Source organism: Pteronotus mesoamericanus, unplaced genomic scaffold, assembly GCF_021234165.1.
Source record: "Pteronotus mesoamericanus isolate MK-2021 breed Mesoamerican mustached bat unplaced genomic scaffold, CSHL_Meso_final contig_170, whole genome shotgun sequence".
NCBI classification, from domain to species: Eukaryota; Metazoa; Chordata; class Mammalia; order Chiroptera; family Mormoopidae; genus Pteronotus; species Pteronotus mesoamericanus.
The window spans coordinates 77,438-89,516 of NW_026555069.1; the positions used below are offsets into that span (position 1 = coordinate 77,438).

The 12,079-nt window shown below is 50.0% G+C and overlaps 1 gene segment (V, D, J or C); it reads left to right on the forward strand.

Moving 5' to 3' along the window:
- The first annotated feature begins 7,828 nt into the window (after nucleotides 1-7,828).
- LOC129064939 (immunoglobulin heavy variable 4-38-2-like) lies at nucleotides 7,829-8,282 on the forward strand. The segment is given in 2 exon segments: nucleotides 7,829-7,874; nucleotides 7,960-8,282. Coding segments are annotated over 2 exon segments (369 nt in total).
- Nucleotides 8,283-12,079: the final 3,797 nt, after the last annotated feature.

A 12,079-nucleotide genomic window follows, 5' to 3' on the forward strand; every position in this document is an offset into this window, starting at 1 on the left:
TCAGGACAGAAAGGGACAGTACTGCCACTTGTGCACTTTAATGAGCACAAGGGACATCAGTGTCACCATGCGGGGATCAGGATATCAGGGGATGTTTCAGACACCAGGGGGGAATCAATGCTACTAAATGGAGGGGTCTGGTTCAGAAGCTGATTCCCAGAAGGTGTGTGGCTGGGCTTTCCTTTGGGGTCATTTATTTTTTCCCTTTCTTTTGTCCCCTCGGGCATTTCCTGCTTCCTTTTATGTGTCTTTAATTTCTTACCCTCTCCACTGCCAAAAAGTAGGAAGGACCTGGGTTTTCAGACACAGCTCCTTTCACATCTGGATTCTTATTGGCCCCTTATTTTTGTACCATTTGCTCTTCCTGGCTGACAAACAAACAAACAAACCAAAAACATGTCAGGAATTCTCTCACTGAGCAATGAGTAAGGATGACCTGCCCCCGCCCCCCACACACACACTCCAGGGCAGTGCTGAGCTGGCAGTTCTGAATCCACGTGCTGAGTCACATCTTCTTCTCCACACAGTGCAGACAAACCCATGTGAGAGTGATCAGCCCCACACTTTCTGCTCCGAGGATCCCTGTCCTTTTGGGAGGCAGTGAGCCACTCGCCCCTCCCCCATGTGATTAGATCTTGAGGTTGAGGATTCGACCTCTTCTGTCACTTTCATCAGTGTCTTGTATGGAGAAACACTGAGCCTGGGAACAGACTCAACTCTCAGTATGTCCCCAAGATGGACTCAAGTGGTCAGCACAGAGGTGGAGCCCTGTCCCACAGCTTCAGGGAAGCTGGTCTCTGAACAGAGTCCTGGGAGATGAGACCTATGACATGTCTTGACTACACATGCAGAACCCATGAGGATCATGAGAACCAGCTAGGCATACCTGAACCCCACCCACGCTCGTCTGTTCATCCAGGGTCCTCAGAATCCTGTCCCAACATCACATTCTGTCTTCTGTCCAAACAATCACTGAATCTATCCGAGGCATGAAGCCCCATCTGGCAAGGGATTTGTGCTCTCGTTTCCAGCTGTGGTGCATTTTGCCTTAAATACAACCTCCATCATCCCTGCAAACCCATCTCCTGAGTCACTCCCTCCATGAGAACCCAGGGCCAGTTACATTCAGGTGACCCGAAGCTGGCCTCAGCCACCCTTCAGAGCCCATGTGGAGTGCACACATGTGATTTCAGGTCACATGGACTCTCCAGCAAGGCAGGCCTGTGTCAGGTGGACAGGCGGCAGATGACTGACCCCAGAACACCTTCAACAAGACACACATGTGCTGAGAGCACCTCCAGGTGGCCCCCTGAACTGAAGAACATCATGGTGGACAAGCCCATGGTCAGCTGGGGTCATATCATTGTCAGAGCAGGGTTGGCTGGCTGGTCAATGCAATGTGACCAAAGTCCCCTGTGTCCAGAGCCCAGGTATGCAGGGTGATATATGTTAATTCTAAAATTGCAGGAAATGGCTCAGAGCAGGGTCAAAAGAGGAATCTGCAGCTTAAAAACCTATTAGTAGAAATGCCATAAAGAGCAAAAGGAAATGACCTACATGTCCTACCTCAGAAGCTGGACAAAGAAAATGGAATGTGAAACAAATGTGTATAATTCTTTCTACACACATTTAAATGGATTCCATACCTTTTCTTCATACCACTTTAGAAGTATCAGTGAAATTTATTGTACAATTACAGTGTCTACAACAGAACATTACTGCATATATCACACCCATGAGATGGGCTCATTGTCATGTTTGGGCTACACCTTCCACTCTGAAAGATGCTCCCATGTGCACAACACACTGTGAGGTCATATTCAACTGATGCTCTCTTGTGTCTCATTCACACCACCTCTTCTTTGCCTTTGTCCTTACTGGTCACTCACATTCTTGAAATAATGTCTTGGGTTTAGGTCTTCAGGTATCTCTACTTCACATTTTCATCACTCCCTTCAGTGTTTCTGTCAAGTGTATGGGACACTTAAGTGTCCATTGTCAGGATGGGCCACAGTTTATTTGCATCAGACCCTGAAGGACATATTGTTCATTCCCAAGTTTTGGCAAATATGAACGAATCTGCTATAAATGCTGTGTGCAGGTTTCTGTGTGGGCACAGTTGTTATTCTCCTTTTGGTAAATACAAAGGAGTAGGTTGTGGGACCCTGTGGTGAGGGGGTGAGGGGATGTTCAGTGCTGTAAAGGAGGCAGACTGGCTACACCTTGACAGTGACTCCTCTCATAGCACCTCCACTTGCCAGGACTCCTCTCCAGGTGCCAGAGCTGCACCAGAAAGTGCCGGAAGGGACACAGCACCAAACTGTGTGTGGGGAAAATGTCACCATCGGAAACTCTCCCAAAGCACCCCGTCTGCAGGGGTCATCTGTCGTGACCATCCCTCGTGACCAGCACTCTCTGCTGAGTGACACCTGGGGCCTTTCTAGAAGGAAGAGCTTCCATCCACCCACTTGGGCCACTGGGTGTTGAGCCCCTCCCACCCCATCCCCTGTGGACATGGTCCATCACCTCCCCATGCTCAGCTGCACAGCAGCCTCAGGGCAGCTTCATCCACAAACCCAGGCCCAATTCCTCTTCCTGGTGTCCCACGTGGCTGATGACACTCACCTGGGCCTGCCTTTCTCCCAGGCTCCTTAAGGGCCTGGCACTGAGTGCCCGAGTTGTGTGGCTCACTCATAAGCACCTGCCATAGGACTGCAGGAACATGGGGTGGCTATCACTGGCCTTGTGCCTAGAGAGGTGTTGGTGTATAACTGACCATCTTTGGCTGAAGTAATCCCTTCATTAGATCCAACCAATTAATATGGGCACACAGACTCTGGGATTGTTGGGAGATCCACCATGCCCACAACCAGGGGCTGGCCTGTGATTACTGATGTCTCTGCTCCACCTTGGGTCCAGCTTGCCTCAGGACACAGCTCTGGAGGAACCTGGCTGCAGATCCCAAGCCCCTGCTTCAGTGGGCTGTGTGCATCCAGGGCCTCATGTTAATTACTGATGCTCAGGCAAATGCTAAGTGTGGCTTTCTGTATAAATGTAGCCACACACTGGGGGCTGCAGAGCCTGCTAAGCTGGCTGACCAGGGAAATGTCTGTCTCCATTCTCCCCTTCCTTCCCGTGTTGGGCCCCCCACACTTGGAGTCAGGGTCTGGGAGACCTGAAAATGCCCAGTATTATTCACAGAGACAGGGAGTCATTAGTAGTGATCAGTCCTGATGGAGAGTAAATGAACATTGGTGGCAGTCATTGTCCCCTCAACCCGCACACAGCACTGATGCTGCAAACCCTGTGCAGACCTGAAAGTGCTCTCACTGTAAGTAGCTTCAAATGTGGACCCTGATGGTTCCCACACACCAGGGACAAGGTAGTTCAGTTCTGACAGGACCGAGGTCTGTGGAGGGCTGGGCAGGCCCTGAGATTAGGGCCTTGTTCCTGGCTCTGAGTGTGCTGTTGTAGAGGGTGAGAGACAAAGAGGGCTGTCATGTAGGCAGGGACTGGGGTGGACTGACTATCCCACCAGGGGCACAAGAGTGGTCACCCAGACTTTCTTATCAGTGTGTCCAGATGAGGGCAAATGGGGATGAAGTGGATGAGGCTTATAAGTGAGAACTCAGGTGTCCAGCATCAAACCCTGTGTTCAGAGTCCTGAGCCCTCCTAACCATTGCAATAAGAAGGTATAGGGAGGCTGTCAAGTTCTGGAGTGCCAGCTACCTGGGATTATGAGTCAGCAGATGAGCATACACCGAGGACTAGACAGGGGTCTTGGTGGGACATCTTAATGGCAGTTGCCGCAGTCTGAGGTTTTTCTCACTGTATCAAAGGTCATGTGCCAGCTGCCTCCTGCCAAGGATTGCATCTTCTGGATGAGCCAAGAGCCCTGAGTTAGATGTCCTGCACTGGAGCTGCTCTCAAAGGTGTGGGGGTTCACATTTGCTCCGTGAGCTGTGAGGTGTTCCTGGGCACCACATTGTGTGGTATCCAGAATTGTTGGCCCGCACAAGCCAGGCCATGAAAGGGCCTATAAGTCCCGGCGGAAAGCTGGAGATGCTGGGTGGCTGGCAAAACCCAATACTGGCACCAAGGGTACCCTAGGAAATCCAACCTACAGAATGAGTTATGTTTACTGAAGCTTGATCTGTTTCACACTGCCCTGATAAGGAAAAATCAGGTGTTTGGTCTCAAAGCAGAAGAGAAGATTCCTGAGCCCCTGAACCTTGTCTTAATGATTGGATGTCAGTGTGTCTAACAGAACCTTCCCCAAGGCTGATCTATGTTCTCCTTTTATTGTTACCTATAGCTCTCTGATGTGGATTGATAAGCTTTGCCGTATGCTGTGTCCCCTGCACATAATCATTCTCAACAAAAACCATTTCAGAGAAGGGCTCAGGGCATTCCCCTCTAGAGGGAATTACTGCCCCCTTTTCTTGTCAGGCAATTAGTGTCTGGAATGAACTCTTATTTCATCTGCTGCAGACCAGGGAGACTCCTGGGAATGGGATCCCCCACAAAGTGTGAAGACCGGGGCTGCTCTGGGGACTCACTGAGGCCTTTGTTGTTAACAGTCAGGCTGAGGTCTCAGCTGTGAGCTTCATCAGCCATTTCCCCTGATTGCCATTCACCATAGAAATCTCTTAGTGGCAGATCATGAAGACCCTATTGTGGGTGATGTCAAGGCGGGGGGAAGGCTGGCTGTGTCTGCTGAGTATTGGATCTGTGGGTCATGTGATAGTGAATTTAGGGGCCCACTTGACTGGCAGAGGGTGCCTGCATATTTGTTGAAACATTACCTGGAGGTTTTTGTGGGTGTGGTTTTAATCAGTGGACTGGGTGAGGCACATTGCCTTCCTTAGTGTGATAGGACCTGCCAACATTGCAGGCCTGCAGGGGACCAGTGGAACCCCCCTGCCTGAGGGCCTTGGAACTGGAGCATCCACATGAGCTTTGGTCCTGCCTCCAGCTCCCAGGGCACACGGGCTCCTCCAGCATCTCAGACCTGAGTCCCTGGACTGGAACTAACACTGGGGCTCCTCTGTCACCCTCATGTCACCCTCCTCCATGATTTCCCCTCAACCTCCTTTCTGTGACATTCTCTGATTTCCTCAGAGCCACAGGGCAGGATGCATGCCCCTGCTTTAGAAAGTCCAGGCTGATGCAGGGTGTGTCCTGAAGGTGGACTCTGACCCAGGAGCCCATCAGCCCTGCGCTTGTCACACAAACTGTGTCTCTCCCTCCCCTTTGTCCTCATCCTGCTTCTTCCAGGATAGATGGGAGACCATGACATAGGACCCCGAGCTCACCGTGGAAATTTTTACTGTTTGTCTTATCTCAGCACAACCTCTGGTCACAGGTGCTTCCTGTCAATTTCAGGTGATCATGTGTTGACTCCTTTTACCTGAGTTTGTTGTAGGCCTCCCCTGTGCTGTGGCCCCTCCTCTCTGATCAGGAAAATAGCAAAATCTCTAGTTTCCAAGCAACTAGAGGAAACTCAATAGCAAGATGCGCTCCATCCGAACCAAACAACATGATCTCCTCTTCAAAAGAAGAGAACATGGGCAGATACAAGAACACAGATGAGCCTTGGAGACACAATGCCTAGGGAAGAGACCACTCTCAGCATCACAGTGGCTGAGTGCTTCCAGGTCTGTGAGAGACAGACGGTCAAGGACATGGAGAGAGAACATAGAATGGGTCACTGGGCTGGGGGGTTGGAGATGGGGAGTTGTTATTTAAAGGGCACTGAGTCAGTGTTGGAGGATGAGAAATTCTGGACTTGGAAGTTGACAGGTTGTACAATTTCTGAATACACTTAACATCACTGTGTGCACGTAAAAGAGAATCACCTGCTGAATGTTTGGGGCAAAACCATCAGAATGGGTGTGACTGTTCTATGTGTATCTCTAGGAAAATGAAGCCTTGGAAGAAGGGGAGCCTGATCAAGGACTCTGGGCTACAGGGGTCCCTGGACTGAGGGAGTGTATGAGGTGGAGGTGTGGGATCCAGGACAGTGGGTGGTTCACGTCCTGAGAGGACCCAGGACTTCTTTGAGGGAGATGTTATGTGGGTGGCATGTCACTAGGGCCCAGCACTCTCTGACTTACAGAGTCACCACGATGACTGTGGGGATGCATGAGTGTCCATGACGCTCACCACACAAGGCTATGCCACACAAAGTGGACCCACCCTTCTCAGTAGAAACTTTTTCCCCATCAATTTTCACTTTGCAGCATCCTCTGAGCCACTAACCTGGCACATGAGTGAGAAAAATGACAAGACCTTCAGTAGGTTCACTTATCTGGGTTTCAGTCACTAAAGCTCATGGAAAACTAAGAGCCAGAGACAGCCAGGCGCTCACCTGAAATGCGTCTCTGAGCAGCATCACCCAGAAAAGGGAGAAATGAGGGCATGTCCCATCCGAGGGACCCCTGGGACAGGAGAGGGCACAGTGGCCTGGCCAGGGCCACAAAAAGGGGCTCAGTTCTCCATGTTTAGAGAGAGGTCAGGAGTGGGTTACAGAGCACAGGTGTACAGTTGGGCATAGGTGTACTGCTCGCTGGAGGAGATGTTCTCATAGGTTCTCTCCCTTGACATCCACCCCCCTTTTCTTCATGTTTGTCCTAATCAGTGGGTCCTTACATGCCCTCAGTTTGTAAGATGTGCCCCAGGCCTCGCTGTGCACTATTAGATGATTGGCACTGCAGTGGGCAGCTTCTGTGGATGAAGAGTGTGCAAGACTCAGGCAAGAAAACCTGGTTTTAAGCATTTACCATGCTGTTGAGTCCCGTCATGTGTTTTGTTTCACTTAAGTGATGTAATAGAAGATATAGCTGGCTTGCACTTTGGTGCCCCTCCACCTGGTGCCTTGGTCCATCATGAGCTCCTAGTCCCCTTCCCAGGACAAAAACCTGCGGGTCCCAACCCCAGGCTCCAGGGTGAACATGGGGATGGAAGCGTCCAAACTGACCCTCTATGAAGAGGAAGCAGGTCCTGTCCTCCTCACATATCTCAGGACACCTGCTGGACCAGAGTCTGTGCCTGTGTGTCTCCGGGAGGTGACTGCAGGGTTTCAGGGCCCCATGTTGTGTAGGAACATGGGAGGCCTCCTGAGCGGCTCACCTGTTGGAAGGGGCTGCACTGCCCTGGGGGAACTTACACGAAAGGAAGGACACAGTGTATGTAACACCCTGTGTCAGCTGCAGGGTTTCAGCTGGACTTTGGGCAGCATGTCCTAACATTCCCTGGAGCTGGACTGAGACAGAGGCTGCACCTGCTCTAGAACCTGCAGACACAGGGGCCTCAGCCATGGCAAGGGAAATGCTTTTGTACTTTGCACTATTTTTACATTAAAATGTTCATCAAATTCCTTTCCATACAAAATTGTGATTTTCTCCTCTGGGAAATGACATGTCTACCTCATGTGTTTCTTTGTACTTGGGCAGATGTTTGGGTGAATGTAAATCTGTTTTAATATCCTCTTTAATAACCTTTGAAAATTAAGCTTGTCACCCCTCATCCAGTCCAGCTTTAATTGTTAAACATTGAAAGAAGAGCTATGAATTGACATGTTTCAAAGTTGACACATAACTCAGTTCCTCTCCTATAACTGACCTATGCCATTGAGTCCAAGAGAAGAAATATACTCAGTACACAGGACTGTGGCCTCAGTCTCTCCCGACTTATGAAAAATAGAGTCTGCCACATGCAAATTTCTGTCTCAGCTACAGGACAAACCCACCCTTGAGCTGTGGGGGCTCACAGATCTCTCCTCACATGGGGCTGTGTCTCCAGGGAAGGCAGACCTGTGTGTGGATGATGAGGCTGCTGGGTCTCCTCCTGTGCCTTCTGACAGCCCCACAGGGTGAGTGTGTCAGAAATAAGACTTGGGTCTATGGGATGATGGTGACTGCATATGACTTACAGGGACTGGTGTTCTTTGTCCCCAGGGGTCTGGACCCAGGTGCAGCTGCAGGAGTCTGGTCCAGGAACAGTGAAGCCCTTGCAGACTCTCTCCATCACCTGCACTGTCTCTGGTTACTCCATCAGCAGTCCTCACTACTGGCACTGGGTCCGCCAGCCCCCAGGGAAGGGGCTGGAGTGGATCGGGAGCATCCATTTTCATGGAAGCACTCAGTACAACCCATCCCTCAAGAGCCGTGCTTCCATCTCCAGGGACACATCCAAGAACCAAGTGTCTCTGCAGCTGAGCTCCGTGAGCACCGAGGACTCAGCTGTGTATTACTGTGCAGGAAACACAGATGCACAGTGAGAGGAAGTCATCAAGAGCCCAGACAAAATCTTCCCTGCAGGAAGAAAATAGGCTCAGCTCCAAGGGGCCCTTGGGGCACCAGAGGAAGCAGTGGAAACCTACAATGACAGTGGTCCACAGACTCTGACATTCCAGGACTAATTTTCTGACTCCGCTATTCCTGCATCAACACCTGCTTCTGCTCCTGGGGAGACCCTGCTCCAGTGTCCACTGAGTTACTGCCCTCAAGGCTTCAGGCAGTGCACTCTGAGAATGGGGACCCCTACACTATAGGTCAGAGAGACCATCCACCCCTAAATCAGGTCAGTATTTGCTACACTGAATAGACAAGGGTAGCCTGGGTTTGAACCTCCCCTGGACAAGCCAAGACTTTCTCACTATGGACTCTGCAGATTCCAGGTGCTGGGAGAAGAGAAAACCAAAGGGGCAGCGCTCTCCCATCTTCACATAAATTGTGTTTGTTTTCTTTCTGTCGTCATAGTAGGTTACTCACTTAGTTCCAGTGACAGTGGGTTCCTGTCCATGTGAAAGGAACAGGGGAGAATGGGAACTGGGTTCATTGCCTGGAAAATTATCACTGTGTGTGTGTGCGTGCGTGTGTATGTGTGTCTGTGTGATATATTGAGCAGTAGAAGTGCATTAGGTTGAAGGTCATGTGCCACCTTACATGGGAACTGCAAGCTGATGAACCTGAGGACATCAGTGTGCCTCAAGACTGCTGAGAGCTTCAGGACTCAAGGATGTCAGTGAGTCAGCACACCTGGAAGCTCCAGCAAAGGGGCTCTCTGGAGGCTGCAGAGTGCCCAGCTCTGGGACGCCCTGTAGAATCACTGGGGTTTACTAAGGACAATTCTCTTAATCCTGACTTGTGTAAAACCATGTTGTCCCTGAGGGACCATCCTGAAGTCAGGGCTCTGTTTCACTTCTAAGAAAAGACCCTGAGAAGTCCATGCCCCATCAGCATTGACAAGACCCTCCCCTATAGGACAGAAGTTGGGCAGCAGGTGGCATGTAGGGCTCATGATCTCAGGGCTGCTGCTTCAGGAGCAGGTGGAGAGCGAACTGTGGAGGTTTTTCTCCTCAGTGCCTGCATCTTCCTGTTTTCATCAAACCATCTAAAATAAGGGTTGGACAGGGTGTGACTCTAAAAATGTAACTCTATCAGAACATTTATTAAACTGAATAAGACAAAGAGGCCACAGTCATTGAGAGAATTTCAATGACTTCTTTGTATCTAATGTTGAGCTGGAGGCCTTGATTCAAGAAATAAAATTTACAGAGATTACAGTCCAGAACTCTCCAGGTTCTCTCTGTGTCACTCTTTGGATCACAGTGGCTGTTTGTATCTACATTTGTGAGAACTTGGAATGGTCAAGGGCATGGAGACAGATGCATAATGAGGTGTCTGAGGTTGGGGAAGGAAGTGGAAGTCACTATTTAATGGCACCAAGTCAGTGTCAGAAAGAGAATTTCTGCATCTGGATGGTGATGGTGGTTGCCCAAGGGTGTGGATGGACTTAAAGTCACTGTGTCCATTTAAAAAGGACTCTCATGATGAATGTTAGTTACTGAATGTGTTACCACAGACATCACACCAGTTCTCATTAGAGTTGTGCACAGGTGTCCCAGGACCAGTGATGCCTCCTGACCCTGCAAGGCAGGAATGGCATCAGGGGTCCAAGCAGGGGTGACATGGAAGATCGTTCTGAGAAACTCACTTGGGGCAAGAACCTCAGAAGGGTTGACTCTTCCCCTGGGTGTTTGCAGGGAAATGGAGTCTGGGAAGAGGAGGAACCTCGTCCAGGATTCTGGGCCATGGGGCTCCTGGGCTGAGAGCTCCATGTGAGGTGGTGGTGTGGGGACAAGGACAGTGGCAAAGTCAAGTGCTCAGATGGTACAGGGCATTACATGTGTCCAGGTGTCCCTTCTAGGGAGACACAATGTGGGTGGCACATCATTAGGTCCCAGCATACTCTGTGTCATGGTGTCACAGCGATGGTGGTGGGGACCCATGTGTGACAATGACACTGATCACACACAGCACTGACTGGCACAGGATGGAAACTCCCTTCTCCTTAAACACATTTCCACCTGAATTTAAACTTTTCTGCATCTCCCAGGATGGAACCCAACACTTCCCTCTGCTCTCACCTTACATGGGAGTGAGAAAAGCCACTAGAGATTGAACATGTACCACTTCTCTGGGGTCATGGTTTGTAAAGCTCCTTGAGAACTGGGACATGGAGACACCCAGGTGCTCTCCTAAAATGTGTAGCTTCACAGGGACATGTGAAGAAGAAGATGCTAAGTTCAGGCTGAGGTCCCTCTGGGACAGGTGAGGACACATGTCACTGGGTGGGCCAGGACTATGGATGGGGCTGAGTTCTCTTCCACAGCGGGGGTGGTGGGGGAAGGAGTGGGTTAGAGAGCACAGGCGTCACTTGGAGCAATAGTGTGCTGCTCACTGGAGGAGCTATTCTCACGGCTTCACTCCTTCGAATCCGCCTCATTTTCCTTCATACTGGGCACAGTTGACCTGTGCTCAGGGCTCCTCACAGGTGCTCCGCAGAATCTACAGAAGAGTGGTGACATCCCTGCCACATATGTCACCTCAGTCCCATGCAACTGCCCAAACCCTCACTCTCAGGTTTCTTGTTGACAAGGGTGGGGGGAATCTCCTGAGGTATTTGTCTCCTGAGAAAATCTCCCGTTTAATCCATAGGTGTCCTCAGTCTGTCACATGTGTCCCAGGCCTTGCCGTGCACTATTAAATAATGAGCACTGCACTGGGAAGTTTCTGTGTATGGAGCGCATGTGATACCTGATTTAGGCATTTACAAGGCAGCCAAATACCATCATGGGTTCGAACTCAGTTTAGTAATAGAAAGAATGATACACCTCCTCTGCACTTTGGTTTTCTTCCATCTGTTACCTTGACCTTCATGAGACTCCAGCCTCTTTCCCAGGACCATCCTCCAGATCCCTCCCTAGGGTCTCAGGTGAAGATGGGGATGGAGGTTTTCAAACTGACCTTCTGTGATGACACATCTCAGAACACCTCCTGGCTCAGAGTAAGTGCCTGTGTGTCTCTGTGAGATGGTGACTCCAGGTATCAGGGCCCCATGTCCTCTAGGAACCTGGGATGCCTCCTGAGTGGCTGACCCAAGGAAAGGGGGATGAAAGGAAGGGCACAGCATATGTAACACCTGTGTGAGCTCCAGGGTCTGAGATGCACTCTGGGCAGCAGGTCCTCACCTGTGTGGTCTTTTGCCTGGATCTTGAATCCAGGCAGGCTCAGGGGCCTCAGTCAGGGCAAGGGAAAAACTATTCTTTACTTTGCAATATTTATATATGAAAATTTACATCAAGTTCTCTTTCTGATGAAATTATAATTATCCAATATGGAAAGGATGTGTCTACTTCATGTGCTTCCTTGGACGTGGGAAGATGTTTGGGCATATAGTGTTAATCTCTTTTAAGATAAATTTAAATAGTCTATAATATTAAAATGTGTGATCCTTCACTCAGTCCAGCTTTAACTCTTAACCAAAGAAATAAAAGTGGTCCATCGGCATGTTTCAATGTTGATACATAACCCAGCTACTCTCCCATTCTTGACCTATACCATCCAGGCCAAGAGAAGCAATGTGCTCAGGGAATAGAAGGACGGTGGCCTCACTCTCTCTCCACTTATGAGAATAGCATCCACCACATGCAAATTTCTGTCTCAGCTCCTGGTTAAATCCTCTCCTGGGCTGTGGGGACTCACAGCTCTCTCCTCACACAGGGCTGAGTCT